Source organism: Aspergillus welwitschiae (assembly GCF_003344945.1).
Source record: "Aspergillus welwitschiae strain CBS 139.54b unplaced genomic scaffold BDQ94scaffold_11, whole genome shotgun sequence".
Classification (NCBI taxonomy): domain Eukaryota; kingdom Fungi; phylum Ascomycota; class Eurotiomycetes; order Eurotiales; family Aspergillaceae; genus Aspergillus; species Aspergillus welwitschiae.
Window position 1 is genome coordinate 419,684 of NW_020798705.1, and position 13,097 is coordinate 432,780.

At 51.8% G+C, this 13,097-nt stretch overlaps 5 protein-coding genes across 5 annotated transcripts; 2 read left to right on the forward strand and 3 right to left on the reverse strand.

Annotated features, from left to right (window-relative positions):
• Window positions 1–48: 48 nt before the first annotated feature.
• BDQ94DRAFT_140916 (lysophospholipid acyltransferase family protein) lies at window positions 49–3,123 on the reverse strand. The gene is made up of 7 exons (XM_026765719.1): window positions 2,404–3,123; window positions 2,135–2,353; window positions 1,830–2,085; window positions 1,102–1,780; window positions 738–1,049; window positions 426–679; window positions 49–360 (listed from the first exon to the last, which is right to left on the reverse strand). The coding sequence occupies exons 1-7, from the start codon at window positions 2,951–2,953 to the stop codon at window positions 189–191; spliced, it is 2,442 nt and encodes an 813-aa protein (XP_026627823.1). The 5' UTR covers window positions 2,954–3,123; the 3' UTR covers window positions 49–188.
• Window positions 3,124–3,303: 180 nt separating this feature from the next.
• Window positions 3,304–4,873, forward strand: BDQ94DRAFT_15481 (pantoate--beta-alanine ligase PAN6). The gene is made up of 2 exons (XM_026768359.1): window positions 3,304–3,601; window positions 3,693–4,873. Exons 1-2 carry the CDS (start codon window positions 3,574–3,576, stop codon window positions 4,757–4,759), a joined length of 1,095 nt encoding a protein of 364 aa, XP_026627824.1. The 5' UTR covers window positions 3,304–3,573; the 3' UTR covers window positions 4,760–4,873.
• A 231-nt stretch (window positions 4,874–5,104) lies between these two features.
• dbp7 (putative ATP-dependent RNA helicase) lies at window positions 5,105–7,562 on the forward strand. The gene has a single exon (XM_026765720.1). It carries the CDS (start codon window positions 5,172–5,174, stop codon window positions 7,488–7,490), a length of 2,319 nt encoding a protein of 772 aa, XP_026627825.1. The 5' UTR covers window positions 5,105–5,171; the 3' UTR covers window positions 7,491–7,562.
• BDQ94DRAFT_177647 (WD40 repeat domain-containing protein) lies at window positions 7,527–8,898 on the reverse strand (the record flags this gene model as incomplete). Its single annotated transcript, XM_026772964.1, has 2 exons — window positions 7,527–8,592; window positions 8,642–8,898. 2 exons carry the CDS (start codon window positions 8,896–8,898, stop codon window positions 7,527–7,529), a joined length of 1,323 nt encoding a protein of 440 aa, XP_026627826.1.
• Window positions 8,899–9,358: 460 nt separating this feature from the next.
• BDQ94DRAFT_169122 (RTA1 like protein-domain-containing protein) lies at window positions 9,359–10,098 on the reverse strand (the record flags this gene model as incomplete). The annotated part of the gene is made up of 2 exons (XM_026771221.1): window positions 9,359–10,032; window positions 10,092–10,098. The coding sequence occupies 2 exons, from the start codon at window positions 10,096–10,098 to the stop codon at window positions 9,359–9,361; spliced, it is 681 nt and encodes a 226-aa protein (XP_026627827.1).
• Between the last annotated feature and the right edge of the window lie 2,999 nt (window positions 10,099–13,097).

Here is a 13,097-nt window from a genome sequence, read left to right on the forward strand (position 1 = left end):
GGATTGTATGTGGCTAGCGTATGGTATATATCATGGATGAGTTATTCCATTATGAGAAACGATGCTTGGTTAATATGCTATAGAAAGATCGATGATAGTCGTCGTATGTAAGACTCTAAAAATACAAAAGGGTATTAAACGCTACGCTTCGCCTCATCACCAAAACAGCACCGAACCACACACTGCACCTACAGCTTCGAACTAGGCGTGATCGCCTTCCTCCTCATCTGTCGTATGGAGACATCAACCTCCTCCGCCGCAGCGGGACTAGGACTCGCGTCCTCGAATAATTTGCGGCCCACAACATCCGACATGTGCAGAACCCGCGAGGAAACTGTTGCGCCATCACGGCGGTTTTTCCTTCAAGTTGTCAGTATACCGGACCAATCTATCTGGGAAATGATATATAGTATCAGTCAACTCACCCCTCACGTCTGGACTGTGCAATCAGCTCAGTAAAGTCCCAGAGACGACCACGGGGAACTAGCTTCCCCGTGGTTGGATCCCGCTCGGGCGTCCATTCAGCGGCTAGCTTCATGGTGGACACCTTCGATCCTTTACTTTTAGCGAGTTGAATGATGCCTTCCTCTGCGAAGCGTTGGTAGGAGTTTCGGAGGGTCTCCTTGTTGACGGCTTCGAAGTAGGAGAGGTCGCCTTGGTGATAGAGAGTTTTGCCGAGCTGGGTTGTGCTGTTAGTAGGTGACTATTAGGAAACATTAGAAAGGTGGTTGAATTACCAGTTGGGCGCTATTTTGAGCCTTGTTCAAATCGATCCAAATATCTTCGGCGCCGTTCAGAGGGGGTGTCAGTCCTAGGAGAGAGACGGAGCCGAGCCAGGAGGCTTCGATGAACGGCCAGACTAGGAAGCAGTAAAAGTCGTAGTTCTCGCGACCACATTGCCGTTCTGCATCGCTAAGCTCCACGAACAGTGGCGCGCCGGCGGTGTCCCGGCTAACGGTGATTATATTGTCTCTTTCGAGTCCGCGGAGGGTCTTTTCCATGTTTGTTGTCAGGCCCTCTGGAGGGAAGATGAATTCGCCACGGAAAAGCTGATTTTGTTAGCAGGGAGATCCTTAGGGTATAATCATATATTTGACTCACCTGAGACAGGAACGAAACCTGGTTTAGAAGATCTTGGTAGGAAATGCGTTGATAAGACGGCCCGCCGCCTTGCTTGATTCTCGTATACATTCCCGCAGACACCAGCGCCTCCGTGATAAACAAGTGGATGGTCATGTTGCGATAGAACGAAAGCTGGAAACGATCCACAGCATAGTAAGTCGGTTCGACCAGTCCGCTCACCTCGCCCACAAGCTGCGGCCCCAAGACCTCTAGCGCACGCTCGACAACAACATCCGTCGGGTAACGATAGAAGTGAGCAACCCGTCCGCCTTTTGCTCGAACACGCTCACACAGCCACTCGACGCGCCGGACCATTTCACCTTTTCCGACACCTCGCCCGCGAAGAGTAAGAAGCACAGTGCCAACCAAGGCCGTAGGCATCATGACAGACACATCGTTGATGTCAGACAAGACCCTGTATCCCAAGGATCTCAAAACCCGGCCTCTATCAGCATAACTCAGCTGTGGCCCCCCGTTTGCGACTATTTGTTCCGGCATCCGCGTCAATTGCTGGTTGATGAACTCTCTCAAGCTCCATGGCTCGTGAAATCGAACATCCACCCGACCGAGCTTTAGAGAAAGAACAGAGGACGAGGACAGGAAATCAGCTAGGTTTTCCTTCCTCTTCGGCTGGCCAAGCAGCTCGCTAATGTACGATCTATACGGATTGTTAGAACTCAGCAGCCATCTATCAGAAGAACACATACTCAGTCTCAATCACTTTGTCATACTGTGTGCTGACAGGGCATATGATGGTGTCCTCCACACGACCCGAAAGGACGCTATCCAAAATAAAGCTGAGGATGCCAAACTTGGGCGAAAGAAGTTTTCCTGTTCTCGAACGGCCGCCTTCGATGAAACATTCAAAGTTAAATCCTTGCTGTAGCATGGTATCAATATAGGCTTGTACAACGGTATTATATAGCGGATCGTTTCCGAAGCTTCTCCGAATCCACATCGCGCCTAGGAAAGTCAGCAAGCGCAGTAGATTCCGAGGCGGATCAAACCATACCTGCATGTTGGAGGAAAGGGCCCAGCATCGGAATATTGAGATTCTCTCCCGCCACCACGACCGGAAGCCCAATCCCAAGGCGATAGCAGATAAGCTGGAGCGACACGTAGTCGACATGCGACTTGTGACAAGGCAAGAAGACAATAGATTGCTTCTTGGCAGCAGCCTCTTGCGCAAAAGATCTCAACCGGAGAACTTCTTCGCTAGACACGTGTATTCCTGAATCTTTGGTTAACAACATTCCTTCAATACGTCGGATACCCTCCCACCTTGATGGTATGCGCGCGTCAGAAGCTGCGTGCAGAGATAGTACGCCCCTCGGATAAACCTCTTGCTCTCCATCTTGCAGATCATATTATCTAGCATGGAATCTACCACCTCTTTCAGGTTACTTTGTATCTCATTCCGGCGATGTATCCTTTTCTGCTCCAGGGGACCCGGTTTAACATCTAGCAATCCATCCTTTTCCTCCACTGCCAACCGTGCGTCCGCCAGCTCTTTCACCTTCCCTTGCAGCAAGGGACTCGCAAGAATCTGTGATTTCATTCGATCCGTAAAACCAGAGTAGAATATGGGTTGTCCGATCACATCATCGTAGGCACGCCAGCCGGTTCCTGACATGTACAAGCTCACTTCTCGTAGGAAATCGAAAGGGTTCTCGCGGAACCTCGCCATATGGCGGACGAGATTGCGTTCGGTAATCTGTTCATCTTGAGGTTCCAGCCCTCCAGTAACTCCGCTTGGATGGATGGTGACTTTGTTTCCCACGATCTCGAGATCCGGTGCGGAGTCCCCGACCGGGGACTTATCGGAAGGCATAGTGTCTCGGGCGGGGAGAGGGAAGGAATGTTCACTTCAGAGCTCGGTGGTTGAATGGGAATGTCGATAGCTCTCAGCGGTCATTGACTGCTGGGATGAAGTCGAGCTACATCAAGTGAGAGGGATAGCAAAGAAAGGCATTGTCATGATCGACCAGCTCCTGGTTCCTGAGGAGGCAAGCGAGCTCCCAACCAGGCGAAGATCCCCGGCTTCTTCCCCAGAAATGCCTCGGGACGATTCGTGCTGCCGCCGCTCACGTGAGTCCCAACGGCCTTGCGCCCCGTGCAACCGCGCGCTAAGCTGGATTGGGCAATGGCAGTGGACATCCAAGAACTTCAGTTCACCGAAAGCTTGAGGGATGAGCGCAACGCGGCAGCTCAGAGCACGCTTTCCATGCCCAAATAGTCACACCACCAAGCATGCCGTCCCGGTTACACTGGCTTCACCCCGGCTGAGCATCGTCGCAGACACCAAAAGCTGCGGTCTCCCTCCTAATCCCCATCACTGTGGCTAATTGGGCCTGAGCTGTGCGACCTGCTCCACTGCGGGACTCTTAAGAGGCACCTGCGGTACGAAAGACAAGGGCCCTTCGTTGCAACCTCCCAGAAATCACATTCACCATGTTCGGCTGGACACGGCGCTTCTCCAGTATGGCCCCTCCTGAGCGCACATTTATTTATCCCCTGCTGCTGCTGCTGAACGACACCTGCTAACCATCCTTCTTCACATGTTCTCACAGCCGCCACATCTTTCCTCAAATCCACCACAATGGCCGTCTCCTCCCGCCAGCAACACACCTTTCAAGTCTTCCGCGATGTGCCCCCACTTCGCCAGCTGCGTCGAGAGCTCCTCCTCTCCAACCGGACCGTCGGTCTCGTCCCTACCATGGGTGCCCTCCACGAAGGCCATCTCTCGCTCATCCGACAAGCCGCGGCCGAGAACACCGACGTCTTCGTCAGCATCTACGTTAATCCGACACAGTTCGGCGTCACAGAGGATCTCTCCAGCTATCCGCGCACTTGGGACAGCGATGTTGCGAAGTTAGAGGAATTGAACGCGGAACTGGCCCGCCAGAACAGTAACAGCGGTCGCATCACCGCCATTCTGGCGCCCACCTCCAAGGTCATGTACCCTACGCTGCCTCCTTCATCCGAGATTGACGGCGACGGTTCCTTCGTGACCATCACCCCTCTCTCCCGGAAACTGGAGGGAGCTTCACGGCCTGTTTTCTTCCGTGGAGTTGCGACCGTCTGCATGAAGCTGTTCAACATTGTCCATGCCGACCGGGCTTACTTTGGTCAGAAGGACGTGCAGCAAACCGTGGTCATCAAGCGTCTTGTGAAGGACTTCTACATCGACACGGAGATCAAGATCGGGGAGACTGTTCGTGAACACGACGGGCTGGCAATGAGTTCAAGAAATGTCTATCTTGGTAAGCGAAGACGGGCAGTGGGCCTGGTCCTCTACGAAGCCATGAAGGCGGCGGAGAATGCCTACAACGCTGGCAAGGTCAACCGGAGCGAGATCCTTGACGCAGCTAACAGCGTCACTGAACGGGTTCTGTCTGAGCAGAAGGCGTTGGCGCCCACGGAGAGGGCGCTGTATGAAGTTGACTACATCTCTCTTGCTGATCCGGATACTCTGGACGAGCTGGAAATTGTTGATCCCGCTAAGGGCGCCATTCTGAGCGGTGCAGTCAAGATGGCTCCGCTGGAGGAGGCAAAGCCGGGCGAGGACTGCGGCCTCGGTGATGGCCAAGTTCCTGTGCGTTTGATCGACAACTTGATCTTCAAGCCGCGGGTTTGAACACCTCGTCCTTGTCTGTCCGTTGCCTGGTCCATTCAAAAGCAAGTGTCATATATACCCGACGTCATTCAATTAGATCTCAACAGCGTACATAGAGTACATAAAAGTTCACACCTATATATATATATATATATATATACAAATAAACAAATAATAAATAATCATTCTCCTCTCCACACCTGACTACCCCTCAATCAATGACCCTTTTAGTAGAGCATGTAGCTATCACCCAAAAACAGAAAATAGGGCAAGATCGCAGGGTTTCGGAACGGTGCCGGCCCGAGAAAATTTCCCTCTGGAGTAAAGTAAAGTTTCTTCCCGGATCCAGTACTAAGAACCTCCCCAGCAAACAACAAAAAGAGAAGAAAAAAAGGCAGGCAGGCACCTACCTACCTACCCAACATTTTCCAAAATGGCCGACGACGGTCTCCTTCTCAACTTCGCCATTCCGGACACGACAGTCCTCAGACCCGAAAAAACCAAAGTAAAAGGCGGCACATGGCGGGACCGACTCAGCGCAAAGAAAATCGCCGCGCACCGAACGAACAACCCGCGCAAAGAGAAATCAGCCTCAAATGGCGAGCAGAACAGCAACCCTCGGAATCCGAATCGCATTCAAGTATCCGGTCCGCGGCCGGTGAAGAGACAGCGCATCGAAGATGATGACGGAAACGGAGGATCGCAACCACGCCAGCAGCAGCAGCAACAACATCCCGGGGCGCCCCGACAGTTCGTATCATCCCTGTTCTCGAAGAACCCGAGACCCCGGAACGCCGTTGAAGAGAAGAACGAAGCCGGGGCCGAGGTAGAGGACGCCAAGCCGACGAACGCGCCGCTGATCGATGGACTGGACACATTCACGAACCTGGGACTATCGGCACCGCTGGCGGCGCATTTGCTGACAAAGCTGGAGGTGAAGGCGCCGACAGCGATTCAGAAAGCGAGTATTACGCAACTATTGAAGGAGGAGAGCGATGCGTTCATACAGGCCGAGACGGGATCCGGAAAGACGATGGCGTATCTGCTGCCGCTTGTGCAACGGATAATGACGATTTCGCTGAATCAGAAGAAGAGGGAGGAAGGGGAGCAAGTGCAGCGCGATAGTGGGTTATTTGCTATTGTGTTGGCGCCGACGAGAGAGTTGTGTAAGCAGATTGCGGTGGTATTGGAGGGGTTGTTGCGATGTGCGCATTGGATTGTGGCGGGGACGGTGATTGGAGGAGAGAAGAAGAAGAGTGAGAAGGCGCGGTTGAGGAAGGGGTTGAATATCTTGGTTGCGACGCCGGGACGGTTGGCGGATCATTTGGAGAATACGCAGGCGTTGGATGTGAGTAATGTGCGGTGGTTGGTGTTGGATGAGGGAGATCGGTTGATGGAGTTGGGGTTCGAGAAGGAGTTGGCGGGGATTATTCAAAAGCTGGATGCTAGGCAGCGCCCAAGTCGGATTCCTGGGTTCCCCGCGAAGAGGACGACGATATTGTGTTCGGCTACGTTGAAGATGACTGTGCAGAAGCTGGGAGAGATCAGTTTGAAGGATGCGGTGCATATTCAGGCGGATCCCGCGGATGAGGATGGCGAGCCGAGGAAGAAGGACGAGGATGATGCGTTCCGGGTGCCGGCGCAGCTGAAGCAGTCATATGCGATTGTCGCGTCGAAGCTACGGCTTGTTACGCTTACGGCGTTTATGAAACGGACGTTTATGAGAAAGGGGTCTGTCATGAAGGCTATCATTTTTGTGTCTTGTGCGGACTCTGTGGACTTCCACTTTGAGGTGTTCACGCGGAAGAATGGAGATGAGGAAGAGAAGAAGGAAGAGAGTGAGGATAGTGATGAGGAGGATGCAGAAGAGAAGAGGAAGAAGCTCGGCGCTTCGGCTCATGGAACCATCGCGCCTGCCACGGCCTTTTCGAACCCCTCCAACCCGGTGACGCTGCATAGACTGCACGGTTCTCTGCCTCAACATGTCCGGACAGCCACCCTGGGTGCTTTTGCCCGCAACCGCGAACCTTCCGTGCTCATCTGTACTGACGTTGCGTCCCGTGGTCTGGATCTGCCGAATGTTGACCTGGTCGTGGAGTACGACCCTGCCTTCAGCGCCGAGGACCATCTGCACAGAATCGGACGTACTGCGCGTCTGGGGCGTGACGGTCGTGCACTCATTTTCCTCATGCCCGGCTGTGAGGAGGGATACGTCGACATTCTGAAGAAGGGCTACCGGGACGGTGGAAAGGCTCTGACACGCAACAGCGCGGACGACATTCTGAAGCGCGGATTTGGAGGAAACGTCGAGTCGCAGAACGTAGACTGGGAGGAAAAGGCAACCGAATGGCAGCTGGATGTGGAACGATGGGCTTTGGAAAACAAAAACTACCTCGAAATGGCCCGGCGAGCTTATCAGTCTCATATTCGCGCCTATGCCACACATATCGCCAACGAGCGGAGCATGTTCAACATTAAGGAGCTTCATCTCGGACATCTGGCGAAGAGTTTCGCTCTGCGTGATCGTCCCAGCAAGATCAATGTCCCTGGTCTTCGCCAAGCACAGGCTGACACCAAGAAGGATTTCAAGGCCGACCGCAAACCGGTCGCTGGAAAGAAGAGGAAGGCTGGTGGTCACGACGACGACGATGATGATGTTCCTCGTCAAACCGACACTCTCACGGCAGCTCAAAAGATGAGGGCCAAGATGAAGGAGCACATGGCCGGTGCAAGCGAGTTCAATCTTGCTTGATCGGCAGCATACATGTAAATAGTAATTGACGACAAATCAATAGATATCCCACAATGAGATTTTTCCGTCCTTTGACCCAGCAGCTAACCAGTGGGTGTTTTGCACCTTCTCGTATCTTTGGCGATGCACTGTTGCAAGCGAGAATTCAGTTTCTGCCCGTCCGGCAAGCTGGTTTTCTTGATTGCCATTGTCGTTAGGCGAAACCGTAGGCTTTTCCTCATCTGATTTCTCGCATACTTCAAATACATCAACATCCGCAAACGCTACAGCGTAGCATCCATCTTTATGCCACTTCAAGACGGCTAGTTCTTTCATCGTCTTGCACGAGTAGACCCTGACCCTGGAGTCCCACCCGGCAGTCGCGAAAATCTTCCCATCAGACCGTATCCGCACACCTTGCTGGCCCGCATGCTTCGTGTTAATCGACCTGATCGGCAACTCTTCCGGGGCATGTCCTGGGCTACCCAGCGAAGGAATGGGATGCTTCGCCAGCACCGCATCGGCTGATGAAGAGAAGAAGTAATTGCCAGCAGGCGAAACGTGAAGCGACAGAACCGGTTGTGAGTGAGCCCGACAAACGTACAGCTTCTCCCATTTCCATGGCGTTTTGGTACTCTGCGTCAGGTCTTTTTCCTGTAAGGATCCCCTGCAGCCATGGACCATAACTCGACCGTCTTCGTAAGCGGAAGCAACATACAACTCCCCATATGGAGATATGACGAGGTTAGCCGCCATAACCATTCCAGTTAGCACTTCCGTATCCGCCGGAATGGTGCAGATACGTCTCTCCTGGGGGAGATGAAAGAGATCGATCGCGCCAGAGTTCAGAGCATTAGGGACCGCGATAAGCACTGATGAAAGAGAGGTGTTTTCTTTCGGGGTCTCACTGGCATCGCTTGCAGTATTTGCTTTATCCGGAGGAAGGAAAACCATGGAGAACGCGCAGAAATTCAGCGCATTCACCGGAAGCGAATGTACGAGCCATGGCTGGCTTGCGGCAGTCGATGAGGTTTTCTCGATGTCTACGGGGAGGACCTTCTGAAGAGACTCCTCATCCTGAAGGCTGAACCTCCATACGCGCAGTTTATGGTCTCTTCCATGCCTGTAGACACTGTTAGATGGGCCATGAGAATGATGGAGAGTTAACACACGTGAACACCACTGTAACAGCACCATTTCCAAAGCTAAAACCTTTGACTTCAAGAACAGCGCCGTCATGGGCCTTCCATGTCGCTCGAGGGCGCTTTGAGACTAGGTCCCATACGACAATCCATCCGTCTGCGTCTCCTGAAACGAGCCTTAGGTTTTGGTGGAATATCTGTAGCGCGTGGATGGCAGCGGCATGGCCGCGTAAAATGTAAGTGGGGGTTGCCGGTGGTTGCCGCACCTGCGGGGATTGTGCGCTCATTTGTCGGCTCTGAGTTGCTGCTTTATATTATACTCGTGTATTAGGTATGTAAAGTCTGTTGCAGTCAGATAACTTGTTCCTTCAGTTGTCGTGATACTGCTGTGTGAATGGAGTGTGAAAAGATGCCGAACGGGAATCCAGAATGACCGCAGTCTTGGCAGTATGTTTTGTCTCCGCCAGCATGGAAGGATGCTACCGACTACACTGTATGACAGTGTGCGGGGCAGAATCAATGAGTGGTGAAGAACGCATTCATCTCTTGTTTCTTTTTGAGAAAAACTGACAAGCTCTTTTGGATCCTTAGTGATAGATTGCTGATGTAGACGAGTACTGGTAAGTGCTAGCCCATCTACTACAACTAGTAGTACAATCTGGTGAAGTATCAATAGAACAGTTGAAGCAAGATCCCGTCTGCTAACGAGAGCTGAGCCATGAGCCCGGAAAATTGATGGGATCAGTACTATCGTTTACGGAGAACTGGCTCAAGCTCCTCAGAAATAGGTGGGTACTCGTCAAGCAAGCGACTTTCTCCTCGTCCGTTCTGATCTTCTCTGCTTCGTAATTCGACCTCCTCCGCTCGCACAACTCTCGACTCCATTAGCATCGCCTCGTTCAATAACACTGCTGGATGCCAGATACTCAGCGTAACATTGGCGATAAACATAGGCAGCCCATCGAAAAGACACCCTAGAATTTCATATGTGTAGGAATAACCACGCCATCCATTCGTAGACTCCACAATGCGATAGGTATCCCGAACAATTATACAAACTAAAGCAAACGCAAGCACAGCTAACATTTTGAGCATTGGCATCCTCCAGACAAGTCGCTGTCTTGTACGAATTATCAGGTACCCGAACAGCACCATGAAGATATTGAGCGACAGGAGCTGTACGAGACTGCCTGCGTACAGGATATCGATTCCCAGGCTGACTGTTTTGTCGAGACTGGAGGCGACACTGGAGGCCTTGTGTGCCAGCGAACCCCCAATAACCTGGAGAATGAGACTAAGAAGCGCGATAGTCATGCAGATATCTGCCCACCGCTTCGGCCTGAAATGTAGTCGAACTTGGTCTATAACTGCGTACATGAGATCTAAGACTCCGTAGATTCCGACGGTTGTAAAGTATGGAGCTAGTTGTATGTTTAGCCAGGGGCATTGCCAATATAAACTTCCTCAACTGCATACTTACCCGACATCAGAGTTAACAGCTGTATTTGCCATATGGCAAAGGTATATGGACAGCGGTAAGCCAAAGTACGGGCAACCCATCCGATAAACTCAAGGGCAGCTCCAATCGAAAGCACCAGTCCTATCCAGGGATATATGGTATTGCATGCTTGCGAGACATGGGTTGTTAAGACACCCAGGAAAGCAATCGTGAAAAGGATTCCAGCTGTAAGAGAAGGGTGATAACCGAACAGCGGTGCAACCTCCGGATCGAATGGATAGCAGTTCCACAGTGGCATGGTGTCCGGGATGGTCAGGTGAATATTGCTCAATTTCGTAGGAACTTTTATTGAGAGAGAAGAAGACGAAGAAGAGAAGATCACAGTGCTCTGTCGAGACTCTAGCAGGTAAGTTTTCAGCAGGTAGTCTGGTATCAGTAAAAGGCAGGTGCGTTGAGGCCGGCAGTTGCAGCAGCAGCCAGGAGCAAGAGAAAGGAAGCTGCTCCTTCAATTCATACCCATGGGCGAATCTCGTATGCTAGCATGATAACTAGCAATTCCCTTTGTGGCCAGCGTAGAATGTCCAACAGATAGTCACGAACTTCACTCCAGTCTCATCCAGGGTAAAAGGCTGCTATCACAGTAGGGGTACTTTAAGGGTGCGGAGTTCTCATAGAAATAATAGACACTATGTGCCCTGGCTCAGATTGATGAAAGCCATTGTAATATGTATGCAGAGAGTGGATGAAGTAACTCACGGAGATGGGTTACCTCAGATGTGGAATGGGTAAGAAGAGGGAGGCAAAAGGAAGTACGGATAGTTAAAGTAGGAGAATAGAGGTGTGAAGAAGGGGAGAGAGCGAGAAGAGACGAAGTTATGGATACTAATAGCAGGCAGCGAGTGTTCCCTCAGCAGATTAAAAAGAAGTTTCCCTGCAGTTACGCAAAAGATACCATAGTTAGGTGAGGTCTGATGTTATATCTGAAGTTGCAAATTGCAAGATGTAAGTATCTAATTCCACTCCCAGGAGTGTATAGATGTTCATCTGTCAAGCTGAGAGTGTGCCAGATGACTGTAATGTTGATTCAAGCAACAAAGCAGTAGATAGGGGTAGTAAATTGAAGATAAAAATCATAATAGTGCCTGTCTAAACGTTCCAATCAGTTAGAATATACCATCATCATAGCAGCGGTTGACTTCATTATTCTTTCATGTTTTGTTGTGAGATAACATAGAGGTCAAGATGAACTCATGGACTACCATCAACTTAGAAATGCAGGCCCTGGTCATATCAAGATACATGCCTCCCAAGATCAATGCTCGATAGATAAGAGCTAGATTTTGTGGTAGAAGTTGAAGTTGAAGAAGAGGGAGAAGTAAACCATCTACACTTGTCCCGCAGCGTGCTGAGGATCCGCCAGTTGGCCCGGGCAACACCGCCCTCGTGATTGGCTTCAAGCTGTAACTTGTGCTCAATCAATCGCATCATCCCATCACTCACAATTCATTCCCCTCTCTTTCAGCTGTTGGTTTCTCGCCGGCCCTCCTCTCCTCCCCCTCCTCCTTCCCTCCCCTCTCCTCAATTTCTTTCGCTCTCTTCATTTCCTCATCATCCTCGTCCCTACTCTTCATATATCCTCCTCTCCCTCATTCCCCACCTGGGCTCTCCACGCCTGGTGTCCGCTCCGGCGTCTATCTCCGCGACACAGCTACAGCTAAAACCATGCCAAGTGAGTCTGCTATGGTCGTGGCTCCCGCGGAGCTCCTGTGCCTCGTCTTCTTTCAAGCTAATAGAGTCTCTCCGTTGCAACAGTCCGTCCGCTCGATGAATGGGCCGCGACCCGCACCCAGTCCCTCCCCCTCTCAGCTCTCAAAGGGGCGGTTGTCGGTATCGATGCGTCGCACTACATTTCTCAACACCTCCTCCAACCGTCCACGCGCGAGCCCCTTCTGGTCGCCCTCGGCGGCTTTCCATTCGCACTGAAGAGCAATATTGAAAGAGAATTGAAAGCGTACAAGGATCTGGGCGTGGCATGTATTTTCGTGTTCAACGGTCTCGACTTTGGCAAAAAGGATCAACGACCCCACGTGCAGCAGGAGTCGGTCCGGGCATTCGAGCAGGCCTGGGATCTTTACGATCAACAGCAGGCGGATCAAGTGGTGGATGCGTTCAGCAGCGCCGGTATGTTAATGGTGGAATCCTGACCTTCTGGAGCGTCTGTCCCTGACTGTCGTCTGCCCTAGGCACCCCTCGACCCGAGTCGCTATACCGGTTCTTGCAGCGCATTCTTCTTCAACATGGCGTGGATTACATCGTTGCTCCCTACAGTGCTGCAGCTCAGGTACGAATGCCGCTGCCTCTGTTGGCTCCATTTTGCGCCATTCTGACTTTTGTGTTCTATAGCTCTCCTACCTGGCCAAGGGTCCGAACCCGCTGATCGATGCCATTTGCGGTCCCTCCGAAGTGTTGATGTTCGACGTGGATAAACTGATCACCCGCATTGAGATTGACCCGGCGCAATTTTTCTGGATCAACAAACAGACATGTCTGGAAGAACTAGGCCGCCTATCAAATGATCAGTTTTTGGACTTTTGCCTTCTTCTAGGCTCTTCCTTCCTTCAGCCCTTCCCTGGTTTCGAAACCCATGTTTTCCCCGGAAAGAACCCTACCGTCCGGGATGCTCTGCCAATGTTCAACGCGGCAGGACGAAGCGCTCTCGCCCTCTGTGCTCAATTCGAAGAGGATCGCCGAATGCAGGAGCTCGAATACACGGATCGTTACAAGCGCGCATGCATGACTGTGAAACACCATGTTTATATCGATGTTGACGGCAGAGTAGGTCCCATGGACCAGGAGAATGCTTCGTCCGATATGCACGCAGTGATCGGCCTTCGCCTCCCAGAGGAGCTCTACTTCTACCTGTCCAAGGGAATTCTGGGTCCCGATGTGCCCAAATATTTGACGTCGGGTGAAGTCCTCATCTCGTTGCCGTTGGGCGTTGAGGACACGGAAATCTACCGCCAAGTC

What these genes read in the sequence shown, in the direction of transcription:
- BDQ94DRAFT_15481 (XM_026768359.1), top strand. Translation starts at nt 3,574, where the DNA reads ATGTTCGGCTGGACACGGCGCTTCTCCA. An exon ending in CTGGACACGGCGCTTCTCCA is followed by an intron (nt 3,602 to 3,692) that starts GTATGGCCCCTC and finishes ATGTTCTCACAG; the next exon opens with CCGCCACATCTTTCCTCAAA.
- BDQ94DRAFT_140916 (XM_026765719.1), bottom strand. Translation starts at nt 2,953, where the DNA reads ATGCCTTCCGATAAGTCCCCGGTCGGGGACTCCGCACCGGATCTCGAG. An exon ending in CCCTTTCCTCCAACATGCAG is followed by an intron (nt 2,086 to 2,134) that starts GTATGGTTTGAT and finishes TGACTTTCCTAG; the next exon opens with GCGCGATGTGGATTCGGAGA. An exon ending in GACAAAGTGATTGAGACTGA is followed by an intron (nt 1,781 to 1,829) that starts GTATGTGTTCTT and finishes CAATCCGTATAG; the next exon opens with ATCGTACATTAGCGAGCTGC.
- dbp7 (XM_026765720.1), top strand. Translation starts at nt 5,172, where the DNA reads ATGGCCGACGACGGTCTCCTTCTCAACTTCGCCATTCCGGACACGACA.